The sequence below is a fragment of the Coregonus clupeaformis genome, chromosome 9 (assembly GCF_020615455.1).
Source record: "Coregonus clupeaformis isolate EN_2021a chromosome 9, ASM2061545v1, whole genome shotgun sequence".
Classification (NCBI taxonomy): domain Eukaryota; kingdom Metazoa; phylum Chordata; class Actinopteri; order Salmoniformes; family Salmonidae; genus Coregonus; species Coregonus clupeaformis.
In genome coordinates, this window is record NC_059200.1 from 51,635,053 (window position 1) to 51,653,551 (window position 18,499).

The window sequence follows — 18,499 nt, forward strand, 5'->3', positions numbered from 1 at the left end:
ACAAACTCTCATGACTCATACCAACCACAAGAGGTCGAGACACCAAGGCATGACTTCATATTCTATAATAGAGTAAGGGCTTAATCATACCGCACATTGCTGTATCCATTGCCTTGCTGCGTCTTATCGAAAAGGTAAAGTATCCCTTGATCTTGATTGGAATGTACAATCCAGAGACACAGCTATGCATTTCATCCTCTAAAAATCATGATTTTACTCAAGAAGACACACCCGGCCTTGTGCATCACACACACCTTCACAAACAGAGACACACATGCACACGTTGCTCATACAAGTGTACGGACCCACTAGACTGGCTTGACACAGGAAGGACTGTCTGGAGGAAGTCAAAGGGTAAATCTGGAGCAGACCTTGCCAATACGGAGGTCATGACCCTTAGTAGGACATCGCCTACAGACAGACGGACACACAATCAGTGAGTGATACAGAGTGGGGTGGTGATGTCAGAGAGAGGGGGAGGGGAGAGGAGGGCAAGAGGACAATTCAAGGAGAGAGAGAGAGATGGAGAGAGCAGACAGGATATCAGGGAACCCAAAACCTCCTGACAGGAAACCAGTGACATATGGGAAGGAACAAACAAACAAACGAACGTGCACGCGGACACACACACACACACACACACACACACACACACACACGCACACAGGAACCAAACAAGTCTACCCTTGACTGATTAGATTAAACAGTCACACCAGCAGCCAAGAAGTACAATAAACACATGGCACAATCCTCTCGTTACAATACCCATTTTTATTATCATATCAACAAACTGCAGCAGTAACAAACAAAAACAGCTGAGAAGTTAAAATGACATTGCAAGACACTTTACAAGCGGATGATTTAACTTGCCTAAGGTAATGTGAAGATACAGTCCCTTCAGATTGTATATCTTAAGTAACAGGGCAGATGTTACAGAAGCCAGAAAAACTCTACAGACTCCATTTGGACAATAGCACCTGCTTGGTCAGTTTTTAAGTGTTCTTGTAGCCGGTTATAAACATAATTTCAGAGGGAATTCACAAATTAGCGAAGGTGTGCATTTGTCAATGAGTTTGTATTGGTGTTTATATCTCACTGGGCCCTCCTAGACATGAGCATTTCTCTAATGTTGTCCTCAGCATCCTTCACGGTGCGCTCCAGGTATGTCTTCCTTTGCTGTGGAGAGGACAGAGGACAGATTAAGTCAACCACTCAATTACCCATCATGACCTCAGAGGGATCATTTCCCTTTTTCATTTCTGGAGATGATGGCAGATCTCTTCACAATACTGGGGAACACCAGAAATGGATACATGTACATGAACATGCCCACACAAAGAGACCTACATACAGAGACACATCCTAAATAGGATTTCCTGAAATTGAAGTGAAATCGAGGGGAATACCATTTAAACCTTTCTGTACAAAGAACTACCCATTCTGTACAAAGAACTACCCAAATATCCACTCCTGGAGCTAGTTTCTATGAAAAGTGACTCTACATTAAGATCTAAGTGGTGTGTGGACAACTGGTGAGCGAGTCAGAGAATGTCAGAGAGTGTGGTTGTGAAACACCCAGTGATAGAGCCAGTCGGCCGTAGAGTCTACCAGCCAGCCAAGATAAACCCACGCCCTCAGGCAGCCTCACTGCCATAAAGGGACTTACAGCATCATTCACTGATAGTTTAGGATTAATTCAATACATGGTCACTGACACAGCAACGCTCTAGACTGGGCACATCATTTATGTTTATATGAACTTATAGGCCTAAAGCCAGTCAATTGATAATAAAGAGTGCTACTACTACTACCTAGTCAGCCATGCTCCACAGAAACATATGGGCCTATATCAGCATATAGGGGGATGTACACTACATGACCAAAAGTATATGGACACCTGCTCGTCGAACATCTCATTCTAAAATCATGAGTAATAATGTGGAGTTGGTCCACCCTTTGCTGCGATAACAGCCTCCACTCTTCTTGGAAGGCGTTCCACTAGATGTTGGAACATTCAGCCACAAGAGCATTAGTGAGGTCGGGCACAGATGTTGGGCGATTAGGCCTGGCTCGCAGTCGGGAGTTCCAATTCATCCCAAAGGTGTTCGATGGGGTTGAGGTCAGGGCTCTGTGCAGGCCAGTCAAGTTCTTCCACACAGACCTTGACAAATCATTTCTGTATGGACCTCACTTTGTGCACGGGGGCATTGTCATGCTGAAACAGGAAAGGGCCTTCCCCAAACAGTTGCTACAAAGTCGGAAGCACAGAATCATCTAGAATGTAATTGTATGCAGTAGCATTAAGATTTCCCTTCACTGGAACTAAGGTGCCTGAACCCAGACCATTATTCCTCCTCCACCAAACTTTACAGTTGGCACTATGCATTGGGGCAGGTAGCGTTCTCCTGGCATCCGCCAAACCCAGATTTGTCCATCGGACTGCCAGATGGTGAAGCGTGATTCATCTCTCCAGAGAATGTTTCCCCTGCTCCAGAGTCCAATGGCAGAGAGCTTTACACCACTCCAGCCGACGCTTGGCATTGCGAATGGTAATCTTAGACTTGTGTGCGGCTGCTCGGCCAAGGAAACCCATTTCATGAAGCTCCCGCCGAACAGTTCTTGTGCTGACATTGCTTCCAGAGGCAGTTTGGAACTCTGTAGTGAGTGTTGCAACAGAGGACAAACAATTTTTACTTGCTAAGCGCTTCAGCACTCGGCGGTGCCGTTCTGTGGCCATTTGTGGCCTACCACTTCGCGGCTGAGCCGTTGTTGCTCCTAGACGTTTCCACTTCACAATAACAGCACTTACAGTTGACCAGGGCAGCTCTAGCAGGGCAGAAATTTGACGAACTGACTTATTGGAAAGGTGGCATCCTATGACAGTGTCACGTTGAATGTCACTGAGCTCTTCAGTAAGGCTATTCTACTGCCAATGTTTGTCTATGAAGATTGCATGGCTGTGTGCTTGATTTTATACACTTGTCAGCAAAGGGTGTGGCTGAAATAGCTGAATCCACTCATTTAAAGGGGTGTCCACATAATTTTGTATGAGACTCAGAATTGAGCTCAGGTGCATCCTGTTTCCATTGATCATCCTTGAGATGTTTCTACAATTTCATTGGAGTCCACCTGTGGTAAATTCAAATTGATTGGACATGATTTGGAAAGGCACACACCTGTCTATATAAGGTCAGAGCATAAACCAAGCCATGAGGTCGAAGGAGTTGTCCGTAGAGCTCCGAGACAGGATTGTGTCGAAGCACAGATCTGGGGAAGCATACCAAAACATTTCTGCAGCATTGAAGGTCCCCAAGAAGACAGTGGAATAAGTTTGGGACCACCAAGACTCTTACTAGAGCTGGCTGCCTGGCAAAACTGAGCAATCAGGGGAGAAGAGCCTTGGTCAGGGAAGTGACCAAGAACCCGATGGTCACTCTGACAGAGCTCCAGAGTTCCTCTGTGGAGATGGGAGAACTTTCCAGAAGGACAACCATCTCTGCAGCACAGGCATTTATGGTAGAGTGGCCAGAGGGAAGCCACTTCTCAGTAAAAGGCACATGACAGCCCGCTTGGAGTTTGACAAAAGGCACCTAAAGAATCTCAGAATATGAGAAACAAGATTGAACTCTTTGGCCTGAATGCCAAGCGTTATGGGGGATTGTGTGTAGAAAACAATCTGCATAATTTGTTGGGTACCCTTCCCCAGATCTGTGCCTCAACACAATCCTGTATCGGAGCTCTACGGACAATTCCTTCGATCTCATGGCTTGGTTTTTGCTCTGACATGCACTGTCAACTGTGGGACCTTATATAGACAGGTGTGTGCCTTTCCAAATCATGTCCAATCAATTGAATTTACCACAGGTGGACCCCAATCAAGTTGTTGAAACATTTCAAGGATGATCAATGGAAACTGGATGCACCAGAGCTCAATTTCGAGTCTCATAGCAAAGGGTCTGAATACTTATGTAAATACGGTATCTGTTGTTTATTTGTAATACATTTGCTAAAATATCTAAAAAACTGTTTTCGCTTTGTCATTATGGGGTATTGTGTGTAGATTGAGATTTTTTATTTATTTAATCAATTTTAGAATAAGGATGTAACATAGCAAAATGTGGAAAAAAGGAAGGGGTCTGAATACTTTAGGAATGCACTGTATCAACACAGATGAGCCCAAAACCACAGTTATAAATCAGTGCAATATATATATTTTTATACCCAGACATGTCCCTGTGTCATCCTGCTCCTGTTCTGGGGCATAGGAGGTCTGTGTGGAGTAAGACAGGCTCAACTGTTTCGAGCAGGACCTCCCAGGTGTCCACAGAAGTTACACTTCCCTTTGTTTGCGTAGAACACAACCACAGTAGCTCCCTTGTATGATCATTCCTTGTCCTTTGATACACAAGGTCCAATGGAGCACATGACACAACATCCCTTCCCTGAAATATACAGTTATATTCAACTTTGCACTTATGTTACATTGAAGAGTGGAAAGGTGCCTATTGATCCAACAACAAGTGGCACCAAACCAACTGCTGATTGATATAACAAAGGGAAATCCCACTGAACCCAATGCTTGTTTCCACAAGGAGGAAACTAGGAACTGCTCTTCTGGTCGATTGCAGACAAAGGACCCCAGTGAGAAGCATTTGTTTAAAAAAGTTCCAGCGGACGCCATTCTTTGTGACCAATATTTCCTATGGTACAGGGTGGTGTATGGGAGTTTTGTCCCCACAGGCCATGTTCTTGACAGGCCAGGCTGGAAAGTCATTCTGACACCCTAACATCATACATCTCACACCACAGGTTCAATCAAGGTCTTTGACACTAGTTGTTAGGGTAATAAATTCCATGTTAGTTGAATTGGTCATTAAACGTCTAATAAGGAGTGCATTTCTATGTACTTCAGAAATAGAGAAATTGGAATGAAACCCCAACTCAATACCCAGGAAAAGCTATTTGTGTCTGCTAAAACATGAGTAAGGATCAGCTCTTGGAGTTCCACTTAAAGATGCTACAGAGAAGTTGTGGGAGTGTTTAAGTCTCGGTGTCACTTTGTATATCTACACACTTAGGGGAGAGAATTCCATGCATGCTGCGATAGAGAGGTGCTTTTCTCAGTCTCTTCCTTCATGGCCTGATAACCCAGTGTCACTGTCAAGTTGCTTAAAATAGACACAGGGCCGTTCACACAGCCACAGACTTCATAAGGGAAGAACACGTGTATATTTTAGAAGTTAATTATATATTATTTGCACCATTTGTATTTGGCAAACATGAGAAGTCTGTTTTTTCAGATATCTGTTACAACCCGATATAAAAATGCCCTTAAGCCATGATTCATTTGAATTAGACTGGTCTCAAATATGAATGGCATACATGGTACAGAAAATGCTACAGGGTATATTGGAGACCGCAGAGAGAAAACAAACATCCGTCTCTGATTTTTTTTAAAGAGCGGCTTTCCACAAATGGAAATAATGCAAGAACTGGTTTTAGGACACACCGTGCATTGACTACAACATCTACAGTAGGGTTTGGGTCAATTCAGAAAGTGACTGGAAATTCAACTTGTGTATTTTAAAATCCTAATTGAAAACTGCAATTCATGAGTTGCATTTCAATTCACTTCCTTAATTGAGTGAATTTAAAAGTGAATTGATCCCAACACTACAAGACCATTAAGCAAAGTGGGAGAGATAAAGGCTTGAACCTTTTAAATATTCAAAAGTGTATGGATCTGTGTGCACACATAGGCCTATCTGTGTCAATATTACTGCATACCTCAAGCTCCTTAATTTTCTCATCTGCTGTCTTCTGTTTGTAAGTCAGCTGTGTGTTGATATCTTCTTTAGACTGCAAGATGAACCTGAGAGAGAGCGAGAGAGAGAAGAGCATGAAGTCAGAGTGCGAGTAGTCTCGAAAACACAACCCTAGGCAACAGCAAAGACTAGGGTCTGGTTTGTTTCAATGACGGTCTCTTTTAGCATAGAGCAGGGGTCTCCAACAGGTCGATCGCAAGCTACCAGTAGTTCTCAGCCCACATACGAGTAGCTCGCCAAACAATTCAGAAAGTACATGCAATATTTCATGTTTTCCACCGCAAACTGTTATAAACAAATCTCACAAGTATCAGACACCACAAGCTGCCAGCTACTATCTAATCAACGCAACATTGATATTATCCCACCCCTGGTTAGCCACTATTGGCTTAAAAAGCCAAACATAACACAATATCTGCTAATTAATTTCCGGCAATTTTGCCCGTCTGTGGTGTATGCGTTTGTCTATCACTCCGTGTGTAGCCAGTTGATGTGATACTTTAAACAACAATTAAATGTTAAGTGCAAAGTAGGCTCACCTGGCAGAAGTATATCATTTGTATCGACTATTTGTTATTTGCTAACTTAGCCATGAAATGAGCAGCAGCCGTACAGAACCATTGACCGGCACATTTCTATTCGCTAGATGCACATTTAAAGGGGAATTACACACCAAAAAATAGCAATCTTCGTTTTCTTCAAGACCTAAAAAACGGTATTCTAATGTGATTCCTCCCGTTGTCCAAGGGTCAAAATGACCCACCACTGTGTTGAACCAACTTTATTTAATTTTTATATTTTGGGGATCATTTGTGAGAAGGAGGCAGTGAGACTTTAAAGAAAGTATCACTGCCTCCTTCTCACAAATGATCCCAAAAATATAAAAATTAAATAAAGTTGGTTCAACACAGTGGTGGGTCATTTTGACCCTAGGACAACGGGAGGGTTAAGCATTGACATGGACGACTCAGAATATCCTATTTAGTTTTTTCTCTATGAACAATTGTAATTTTGAGTGAAAAACAAAACACATCTAAAACCATGAAAAATAAAAACATCAAACATAATTTGGGAGAAGAAAAAAATCAAATATTTTATAGGGCCCCGATTAGAGTTGCTATTAACCATTTATTTCCAGGTATATTGACAGAAAAAATTGTGCACTAATTTCTCTTGTACACTAAGGACCCGGGGAAGAGTTGCAGGGGAGAGGAGAAGAGAAGAATGTGCCTACTTGAAAGGTAGAGAAAATTAGTAGCTCGCGACATGTTCATTTAAAAAAAAAAGTAGCTCTCATGCTAGAAAACGTTGGAGACCCCTGGCATAGAGGAACTAATTCACGTCACTACCTTATCCACTTGAATAAAATACCAAATAGTAGCTAGCACGATGGAGATCACAGAGGTCATTTTTAATGAGTGCATTTTGCAAGTGGCTAGTTTGCATCAACTACCTTCACTAAAACCACTGCAAAGGTTTTGCCTGCAAACTTTGGTTTCTGCCTTGTGATTTGTTGTGATGGCCCACCCCGGAAAAAATTGCTTCCCCTTATCGAAGTTGCCAAAAGAGTCCGGAATTGAAACCAGACCCTAGTCTCCGCTGTTGCCTAGGGGCGGGTTTTCGAGACTAGGGTGCGAGGGGAGAAGCCTTTCACACGAATGAAACAATGAAACATTTTGAAAAAAATTACGTAAACCCTTGTTATGCTAACAAAAGGGAATAACAACACACATTGAATTCCAGATAAATTGGGTCACAAATAGAAACGAGAAGTAAAATGTTGTGAACATGTTGCCTAATGGTGAACTGAGGTGCTATTGTTTAGGGCAGGGATGGGCAATTGAATGCCCGCAGCCCCCCTTTTGTAGGACCAATAAAAACTCAGTCGGGGTCTCAACTTACTGTTGAGAGTTAGAATAATATACATTTGGTTGTGCATCAGCAGTCACTCAATTAGCCCATGTCAGCTAAATTGTTTTAGATTGGTAAGTTAGTCTAGCGGCCAGCTATGTAAAGTTGTAGTAAGCATGGTCGAATTACCGACCGTGGTGGGGCCCATTGATCATCAGTTATCATATTAAAAACGGCAAACATTTGCCTCCACCCTATGGCAAAATGTGTAGAATTGCAGAAAATCAACTTTAAAGGTTTTTTTTTTTTTTTTTGCTGTCACGAGGGGGACACTAAAATGTTTTGCTCACAAGGTGGGAGGGGGGTATGGATGTGGGTACGCAGACACACAAGCAGTTTTTTTTGTGACCCCGATCCCCATCAAATGTGCATTTCCCTGGTTTAGTGATAAGACAGTACACTAACTATACAAGTCTCAACAAAGGACATTGATGAAGTAGAGGGAATTGAGACCAATTGAGGGTCACCACAGACACACAGGTAGTGAACGTGAATGAGGGTTTGTGGCATGGGTAACTGAGTAAGAACCCCTCTCTGCACACCCCATCACCATCTGAAATGTCATGGGTCGCAAGGGCATGGATATGAGGAGGGTCATTTCATTAAGCGGTTACCACAGCGACTTCAGGGCTCTATGTGTTGTGGGTTTCCCCTGACATCCAGGCTAATGTTTTCACATTGTGATGTGAGACTTATGCAGGGATCTGTGGAGAGGATGAGATGACCTTTAAATTCAAATTAGTGTATTCGGCTATTTCAGCCACACCCGTTGCTGACAGGTGTATAAAATCGAGCACGTGGCCATGCAATCTCCATAGACAAACATTGGCAGTAGAATAGCCTAACTGAGGAGCTCAGTGACTTTCAACGTGTTACCGTCAAAGGATACCACCTTTCCAACAAGTAAGTTTGTCAGATTTCTGTCCTGCTAGAGCTGCCCTCGTCAACTGTAAGTGCTGTTATTGTGAAGTGGAAACGTCTAGGAGCAACAACAGATCAGCCGCGAAGTGGTAGGCCACACAAGCTCACAGAACGGGACCGCTGAGTGCTGAGGCATGTAAAAATAATCTGTCCTCGGTTGCAACACTCCGAGTTCCAAACTGCCTCTGGAAGCAATGTCAGCACAATAACTGTTCATCGAGAGCTTCATGAAATGGGTTTCCATGGCAGAGCAGCCGCACAGAAGGCTAAGATCACCATGCGCAATGCCAAGCGTCAGCTGGAGTGGTGTAAAGCTCACCGCCATTGGGCTCTGGAGCAGTGGAAACACGTTCTCTGGAGTGATGAATCAAGCTTCACCATTTGACAGTCCGATGGACGAATCTGGGTTTTGGCAGATGCCAGGAAAACACTACCTACCCCAATGCATAGCGCCAACTGTAAAATTTGGTGGACGAGGAAAAATGTCTGGGACTGTTTTTCATGGTTCGGGCTAGGCCCCTTAGTTCCAGTGAAGGGAAATCTTAACGCTACAGCATACAATGACATTCTAGACAAATCTGTGCTTCCAAATTTGTGGCAACAGTTTGGGGAAGGCCCTTTCCTGTTTCAGCATGACAATGCCCCCGTGCACAAAGCGAGGTTCATAGAGAAATGGTTTGTCCAGATCGGTCTAGAAGAACTTGACTGGTCTGCACAGAGCCCTGACCTCAACGCTATCGAACACCTTTGGGGTGAATTGGAATACCGACTGCGAGCCAGGCCTAATCGCCCAACATCAGTGCCCGACCTCACTAATGCTCTTGTGGCTGAATGGAAGCAAGTCCCCGCAGCAATGTTCCAACATCTAGTTGAAAGCCTTCCCAGAAGTGGAGGCTGTTATAGCAGCAAAGGGGGGGGACCAACTCCATATTATTGCCCATGATTTTGGAATGAGATGTTCGAAGAGCAGATGTCCACATACTTTTGGTCATGTAATGTATGTTTTGATTTCTAAGACATTCTAAGGTTTGTATCATTCACAACTAAAGTTGCCAAATAACTCTAAATCTAGCATATATGTTTCAAATGATCACTTTTACGCTCACTTCATATGCGCACTCGCTCCGTAATGGGACAAATATCCTTTCTATTTTATTCAGCTAAGTTCAATTATATTCTTCTCACTATAAAATCATATAAAATAAAACAATGGCACGGGACTTATAAGCATATCTTGTCGGCTAAATGAACAAGCCTACAGCCTATGGCATTGAGCATAGCCAGATAACTAACATACAGTAGGCCAACTCATATTCTGTTCTTCTGAAATACATTTTCTTCATATCACAATGTTTCTTTAGACCTGACTAAAATAAATCATGGATTTATTGTGATGGTGTATATTAAATTGATTTATTAAGAGTTTTTTTTATGTAGATGTTCCAAAGGCGTGCATTAGAGGCCTGGAGATGCTAAACGTGTTCATGTTAATTAACTGTCATTTACCGTGAGGCCGGCTTTCTTTTGCATGACAATAACCGGCTGACAATTTCATGGCCCGCCACAGCCCTAGTCGGGGTTGCGAGAATTTTCAGATATCAAAATGGGGTCGTGGGCTCAAAAGGTTTGGGAACCCCTGCAGAGTATATGACAACAAGATGAAAAGTAATCTACAACAGTGGTTCCCAAACTGTGGGGCTCGCCCCCTAGAATTGCAAGAAAATGTGTTATAAAACTGCAAAATATTATTTGCACCCCATGACAGTGTAGAATTGCAGGAAATACGCTTTAAACGTGCAAAATTCTCTCCACCAACAAGATTTGGGAACCCCTGATCTACAACACCCATTATAACTAGTTTTTTTAAATACCATTTCATGTCATTACTCATAACTATTTATAACTACTTATGACAGGTTATGACAAATGTTATAGTGCGTAATATATCTGTCATAAAGGCTATATGAATGCATACATAAGGACACCTACAGTAAAGTGTTACCTATGTTTCTTCATGGGAAGTGTTCTCTTAGTGAATTCTGATAGTAAACAGCCAGAGAATACTACTCACATGCGTCCTACTCCTTCATACATGCGGGTGTTGTCTGGTAGGGTTTTTATTTCTGCATGTGTCAGGTTGGCATGTTTCTTCATGCGAGTGAGCTGGTCGATCTGAAGATCTGCCAGTTTCGCCTTTTGTTGTGTGTCAATCATTTTCGATTGCAGCTCTGCAAAGGCCTGCATGAACAAATAAGACAGCATTATTTCAAACCTCAAAATCATACCGGAGTTCCAATACAACACATATTTGAAGTCTTAAAAATCGTTTGAACAATTGCTTTAGGCTGCCTGGAGTGCTCGGTGGGTGGGGTTTACACTTTTCTATTGGTTCTATTGCAACAGGCAAGCTCAAGACTAGCATAGCTTCAGTAAGTATTTGAAATGATTGCAAATAGTGAACCTAGGTCTGGTCAAAATTATTGATGATCCCATTGTCCTATCACTGAGGAACCATCTTTGCTCATTACAGTTAGCGTTAGTGACCAGGCTAGCTAGAACAGCCTTGTGCTTTTACTTGTATTAGTTTTGTTTGACCAGCTAGGTCTAATATTGGCTGATGAAAATTAAAGTGATGACTAATTGTGTCAAATCTCATTTTCATCTAGTTAGTATCTACACTGTAGCTAGATAGCTAACCTAACTGCCACGAGCTTAGCTAGCTAACTGACAGTGCATGATTTCAGAAACTAACGTTGGCTAGCTAGCTAACGTTAGCTAGCTAACCTTAGCGCACAAGCCATGCAGCATGACTCAATCACATCTTAACGCTTTGTTATAAATAACACATACATCATTTTGAAAACACTTGAATCATGTCCCCGTTAACTTAAATTATTCTACAATTGTATTTAATATAAATAATTAAAAGAGGGTTAAATGATTTACCTTCTTCAGCTCTAAATCTATGGGGGTCGCCATGTTGAACACAACGAGAACGTAACAGCAAACCACGCCCATAAAAGTAGCCTTCCCTTCCTGCATTGCACAGCCGGCCCAGAGACGTACTTTTATTATGCATAATGTTATTTGACAGATGGATGAAAAACATTTGGTTTAATGTTTATGGTTGGCACACTGTCATAGTTTGTCAGCATCAGCAAAGCTGTAATAAATGTAATCTGTATGTGAGAGTACTATGGCCTCTGCCTTGAGGGCAAGACCTTTATGGTACAGATGGTAGTGCACTCAGCCTGTGAATCAAATCAAATCAAATGTTATTGGTCGCATACACATATTTAGCAGATGTTATTGCGGGTGTAGCGAAATGATTATGTTCCTAGCTCCAACAGTGCAGTAATAGCTATGTGTACAAAACAATAAACGCAAATCTAAAAAGTATGGAATTAATTAATATAGAAATATTAGGATGACTAATGTCAGAGTCCAGAATATAAATACAGCGCATTCGGAAAGTATTCAGGCCCCTTGACCTTTTCCACATTTTGTTACGTTACAGCCTTATTCTAAAATGGATTAAATCGTTTTTTCCACTCATCAATCTACACACAATACCCCATAATGATGAAGCAAAAAATTGTTTTTAGAAATTAGCAAACTTATTATAATAATAATAACATAATTGCAAAAGGGATTTCTAATGATCAATTAGACTTTTAAAATGATAAACTTGGATCAGCAAACACAACGTGCCATTGGAACACATGACTGATGGTTGCTGATAATGGGCCTCTGTAGGCCTATGTAGATATTCCATTAAAAACCAGCCATTTCCAGCTACAATAGCCATTTACAACATTAACAATGTCTACACTGTATTTCTGATCAATTTGATGTTATTTTAATGGACAAAAAAATTGCTTTTATTTCGAAAAAAAATGACATTTCTAAGTGACCCCTAACTTTTGAACGGTAGTGTATATGATGGGATGTATAGACATTATGGACAGTATATGGATAGAATATGTAGTATATCTGTAGATTATGTAGGATAGAATAGTATATGTACAGCAATAGTTAAATAGGGTAGTCCTTGACTAGAATACAGTATATACATATGAAGTGGGTAAAACAGTATGTAAACATTATTCAAGTGACCAGTGTTCCATGACTATGTACAGTCTCTAAGGTGCAGGGTGGTAGCCGGCTAGCGACAGTGGCTAAAGTTCAGGGCAGGGTACTGGGCAGAGGCCGGCTAGTGGTGACTATTTAACAGTCTGATGGCCTTGAGATAGAAGCTGTTTTTCAGTCTCTTGGTCCCAGCTTTGGTGCACCTGTACTGTTTCCGCATTCTACATGGTAGCGGGGTGAACATGCCGTGGCTCTGGTGGCTGAGGTCCTTAATGATCTTCTTGGCATTCCTGTGACATCGGATGCTGTAGATGTCCTGGAGGGCAGGCAGTGTGCCCCCGGTGATGCGTTGGGTAGACCGCATCATCCTCTGGAGAACCTTGCGGTTGTGGACGGTGCAGTTGCCGTACCAGGCAGTGATACAGCACGACAGGATTCTCTCAATGGTGCATCTGTAGAAGTTTGTGAGGGTCTTAGGGGCCAAGCCGAATTTCTTCAGCCTGCTGAGGTTGAAGAAGGCTGTTGCACCTTCTTCACCACACTGTCTGTGTGGATGGACCATTTCAGATTGTCAGTGATGTGTACGCCGAGGAACTTTACGTTTTTCACCTTCTCCACTGCGGCCCCATCGATGTGGCTGAGGGTGTGCTCCCTCTGCTGTCTCTTAAAGTCCACAGGGTATTAAAAAACATTTTGAGAAAAGAAAAAAAAATCCATATACTTTAAAATTTTGCCGCATGGCAAAATTACTAAAACCAAATCAAAACTGTGTAGAAATTATAATTTTTCCACATTCTGTTACGTTACAGCCTTATTCTAAAATTGATTAAATAAAATAAAATCCTCATCTATCTACACACAATACCCCATAATGACAAAGTGAAAACAGGTTTTTAGACATTTTTGCAAATTGATTAAAAATAAGAAACAAAAATACCTTATTTACGTAAGTATTCAGACGCTTTGCTATGAGACTCAAAATTAACCTCAGGTGCATCCTGTTCCCATTGATCATCCTTGAGGTGTTTCTACAACTTGATTGGAGTCCACCTGTGGTAAATTCAATGGATTGGAGATGATTTGGAAAGGCACACACCTGTCTATATAAGGGCCGACAGTTGACAGTGCATGTCAGAGCAAAAACCAAGCCATGAGGTCAAAGGAATTGTCCGTAGAGCTCCGAGACAGGTCGTGTCGAGGCACAGATCTGTGAAAGGGTACCAAAACATTTCCGCAGCATTGAAGGTCCCTGAGAACACAGTGGCCTCCATCTTTCTTAAATAGAAGACATTTGGAACCACCAAGACTCTTCCTACAAGGCACCTAAAGGACACAGACCATGAGAAACAAGATTCTCTGGTCTGATGAAACCAAAATTGAACTCTTTGGCCTGAATGCCAAGTGTCACATCTGGAGGAAACCTGGCACCATCCCTACGGTGAAGCATGGTGGTGGCAGCATCATGCTGTGGGGATGTTTTTCAGTGGCAGGGATTGGGAGGCTAGTCAGGATCGAAGGAAAGATGAACAGAGAAAAGTACAGAGAGATCCTTGATGAAAACCTGCTCCAGAGCACTCAGGACCTCAGACTGGGGTGAAGGTTCACCTTCCAACAGGACAATGACCCTAAGCACACAGCCAAGACATTGCAGGAGTGGCTTCGGGACAGAGCCCGGACTTGAACCCTATCTAACATCTCTGGAGAGACCTGAAAATAGCTGTGCAGTGACGCTCCCTGTCCAACCTGACAGAGCTTTTTTTATTTTATTTTATATAACTAGGCAAGTTAGTTAAGAAAAGTTCTTATTTACAATGACGGCCTACCAAAAGGCAAAAGGCCTCCTGCAGGGATGGGGGCTGGGTTTAAAAATTAAAAATATAGGACAAAACACGACGAGAGACACCACAACACTACATAAAGAGAGACCTAAGACAACAACATAGCATGGCAGCAACACATGACAACCCAGCATGGTAACAACCCCACATGAACACAACATGGCAGCAGCACAACATGGCCTCCTGTAGCTCAGTTGGTAGAGCATGGCGCTTGCAACGCCAGGGTTGTGGGTTCGATTCCCACGGGGGGCCAGTATGAAAAAGATGTATGCACTCACTAACTGTAAGTCGCTCTGGATAAGAGCGTCTGCTAAATGACTAAAATGTAATGGTAGCAGCACAAAACATGGTACAAACATTATTGGGCACAGACAACAGCACAAAGGCAAGAAGGTAGAGACAACAATACATCATGCGAAGCAGCCACAACTGTCAGTAAGAGTGTCCATGATTGAGTCTTTGAATGAAGAGATGGAGATAAAACTGTCCAGTTTGAGTGTTTTTTGCAGCTCGTTCCAGTCGCTAGCTGCAGCGAACTGAAAAGAGGAGTGATCCAGGGATGTGTGTGCTTTGGGGACCTTTAACAGAATGTGACTGGCAGAACGGGGGTTGTATGTGGAGTATGAGGGCTGCGGTAGGAGAGGATCTGCAGAGAAGAATGGGAGAAACTCCCCAAATACAGAAGTGCCAAGCTTGTAGCGTCATACCCAAGAAGACTCGAGGCCATAATCGCTACCAAGGGTGCTTCAACAAAGTACTGAGTAAAGGGTCTGAATACTTATGTAAATGTGATATTAAACGATGGATAGAGGACTATTAATTTTTTTATTTTGACGGCAAGGAAATATTTTTAAAAAATTGTGCAGCCCTGCGGACCTCATTGAAGACCGAATGCGGCCCCCGGGGCAAAATGAGTTTGACACCCCTGATAAAAAGTTGATCAGGCCATTATCGTTGCGTAATAGAAAGACCCTCACTCTGTCACTAGATTCTCAGGGATGTGCATCTGCCTTCAGTTTGACCTTCTCCTCATTGTCCTCAAGGTTGTATTCACTCAATTAGCCCATGTCAGCTAACAGTTTTTTTATTTAGTCTAGCCAGCTGTCTAAACTTGTAGTAATCATGGTCGAATTACCGACCCGGGGGGCCCCATTGATTTTGTTAGTAACTCTCACTCAGATATCATATTAAAAACTGCAAAATTTATCTTCACCCTACGGCAAAATATGTTGAATTTTTGGAAATTAGCTGTAAAACTGCACACTTTTCTCTCTGCCCCATTGCAAAATAAGTAGAATTGCATGAAATGAGTTATAAAATAGCAAAATCCTCTCTCCACTCCATGGCAAAAGGTGTAGAATTGCAACAAACGTAATTTAAAACTGCAACATTTTCTCTAAGCCGCATGACAAAATATGTAGAATTGCAGGAAATTAACTATAAAACGTAAAGATGCAATATGCAGAAATCGCTTCACCATTTCCTGGTTGCTAAAATTCTAATAGTTCGCCTAATTTCAGTTTATGTGACAAAACAAGCAAGTATAGTGTACCATCTAAACCGCTGTGAAATATATTTTTCATAACAAAACATTTTGTATTTTCAGCTGTTTGAAGCTGGTGTACAAAACCAAAAGTAAAAGATGCAAAAACAAAACGTAAAAGGAAAACTCTTAAAGGCAAGCATACCCTTATGATGTATTTTGCATAGAAATAGCACACATAGAACAGATCTACCACTTTTTAGATTTGCTTTCAATGAGAATGACAGATCGATAACTCACATTTCTATGTGAATTTGGTTAAGTCACCCAAAAAGTAACATATTGCAGTTAAAACAATTTTTCTCTCCGCTGTCAAGAGGGGGGCCGCTAAAATGTTTTGCTCTGACTGCATGTGCGGGTATGTATGTTGGTACGCAGACCCAAGAGCCACTGCAACCCCTCGTGATGAGTTCAGATTTATTTGTGGCACCCACCCCATCAATGTTGCCATCCCTGGTCTAGAGGGCTTATTGTATGTGGTAACTTCATGCAGGAGAGAGGCAGCCATGATTATCTTTTATTTTTCATCATTTTGTAGAGTGGAGATTGATTAATTTCAGTTTGACATTTCATGCCTACTTTTTTATCAAAACCAGTTTTTAACTATGTATGTTGCTGGTTATTATTACATTTGAATAACTGTATTATAAGTTGAAAATATTACGTTAAGTTTCAAACCATACAATACAGTGGGGGAAAAAAGTATTTAGTCAGCCACCAATTGTGCAAGTTCTCCCACTTAAAAAGATGAGAGAGGCCTGTAATTTTCATCATAGGTAGACATCAACTATTACAGACAAATTGAGAAAACAAAATCCAGAAAATCACATTGTAGGATTTTTAATGAATTTATTTTCAAATTATGGTGGAAAATAAGTATTTGGTCACCTACAAACAAGCAAGATTTCTGGCTCTCACAGACCTGTAACTTCTTCTTTAAGAGGCTCCTCTGTCCTCCACTCGTTACCTGTATTAATGGCACCTGATTGAACTTGTTATCAGTATAAAATACACCTGTCCACAACCTCAAACAGTCACACTCCAAACTCCACTATGGCCAAGACCAAAGAGCTGTCAAAGGACACCAGAAACAAAATTGTAGACCTGCACCAGGCTGGGAAGACTGAATCTGCAATAGGTAAGCAGCTTGGTTTGAAGAAATCAACTGTGGGAGCAATTATTAGGAAATGGAAGACATACAAGACCACTGATAATCTCCCTCGATCTGGGGCTCCACGCAAGATCTCACCCCGTGGGGTCAAAATGATCACAAGAACGGTGAGCAAAAATCCCAGAACCACACGGGGGGACCTAGTGAATGACCTGCAGAGAGCTGAGACCAAAGTAACAAAGCCTAACATCAGTAACACACTACGCCGCCAGGGACTCAAATCCTGCAGTGCCAGACGTGTCCCCCTGCTTAAGCCAGTACATGTCCAGGCCCGTCTGAAGTTTGCTAGAGTGCATTTGGATGATCCAGAAGAGGATTGGGAGAATGTCATATGGTCAGATGAAACCAAAAAATTACTTTTTGGTAAAAACTAACCTCGTCGTATTTGGAGGACAAAAAATGCTGAGTTGCATCCAAAGAACACCATACCTACTGTGAAGCATGGGGGTGGAAACATCATGCTTTGGGGCTGTTTTTCTGCAAAGGGACCAGGACGACTGATCCGTGTAAAGGAAAGAATGAATGGGGCCATGTATCGTGAGATTTTGAGTGAAAACCTCCTTCCATCAGCAAGGGCATTGAAGATTAAACGTGGCTGGGTCTTTCAGCATGACAATGATCCCAAACACACCGCCCGGGCAACGAAGGAGTGGCTTTGTAAGAAGCATTTCAAGGTCCTGGAGTGGCCTAGCCAGTCTCCAGATCTCAACCCCATAGAAAATCTTTGGAGGGAGTTGAAAGTCCATGTTGCCCAGCGACAGCCCCAAAACATCACTGCTCTAGAGGAGATCTGCACGGAGGAATGGGCCAAAATACCAGCAACAGTGTGTGAAAACCTTGTGAAGACTTACAGAAAACGTTTGACTTGTGTCATTGCCAACAAAGGGTATATAACAAAGTATTGAGAAACTTTTATTATTGACCAAATACTTATTTTCCACCATAATTTGCAAATAACTTCATTAAAAATCCTACAATGTGATTTTCTGGATATTTTTTTCTCATTTTGTCTGTCATAGTTGACGTGTACCTATGATGAAAATTACAGGCCTCTCTCATCTTTTTAAGTGGGAGAACTTGCACAATTGGTGGCTGACTAAATACTTTTTTTCCCCACTGTATGTAGAGCAGTAGTAGTAACAACCTGACATTGGGGAATTGAGAAAAATACTAGGAAATGTATTATACAGTAGCAGAAAAA

General features: G+C 42.0%; 1 protein-coding gene across 1 annotated transcript; it reads right to left on the reverse strand.

Annotated features, from left to right (window-relative positions):
- Positions 1 to 751: 751 nt before the first annotated feature.
- pfdn1 (prefoldin subunit 1) lies at positions 752 to 11,698 on the reverse strand. Its single transcript, XM_041886644.2, has 4 exons — positions 11,604 to 11,698; positions 10,729 to 10,895; positions 5,788 to 5,872; positions 752 to 1,176 (listed from the first exon to the last, which is right to left on the reverse strand). Exons 1-4 carry the CDS (start codon positions 11,673 to 11,675, stop codon positions 1,093 to 1,095), a joined length of 408 nt encoding a protein of 135 aa, XP_041742578.1. The 5' UTR covers positions 11,676 to 11,698; the 3' UTR covers positions 752 to 1,092.
- Positions 11,699 to 18,499: the final 6,801 nt, after the last annotated feature.

Bases quoted from the DNA above. Each gene is read 5' to 3' on its own strand.
- pfdn1 (XM_041886644.2), bottom strand. From the start codon at position 11,675: ATGGGCGTGGTTTGCTGTTACGTTCTCGTTGTGTTCAACATGGCGACC. The intron at 10,896-11,603 runs GTAAATCATTTA...TTGTTCATGCAG, and splicing joins TAGATTTAGAGCTGAAGAAG to GCCTTTGCAGAGCTGCAATC. The intron at 5,873-10,728 runs GTGAGTAGTATT...GCTCTCTCTCAG, and splicing joins TATGAAGGAGTAGGACGCAT to GTTCATCTTGCAGTCTAAAG.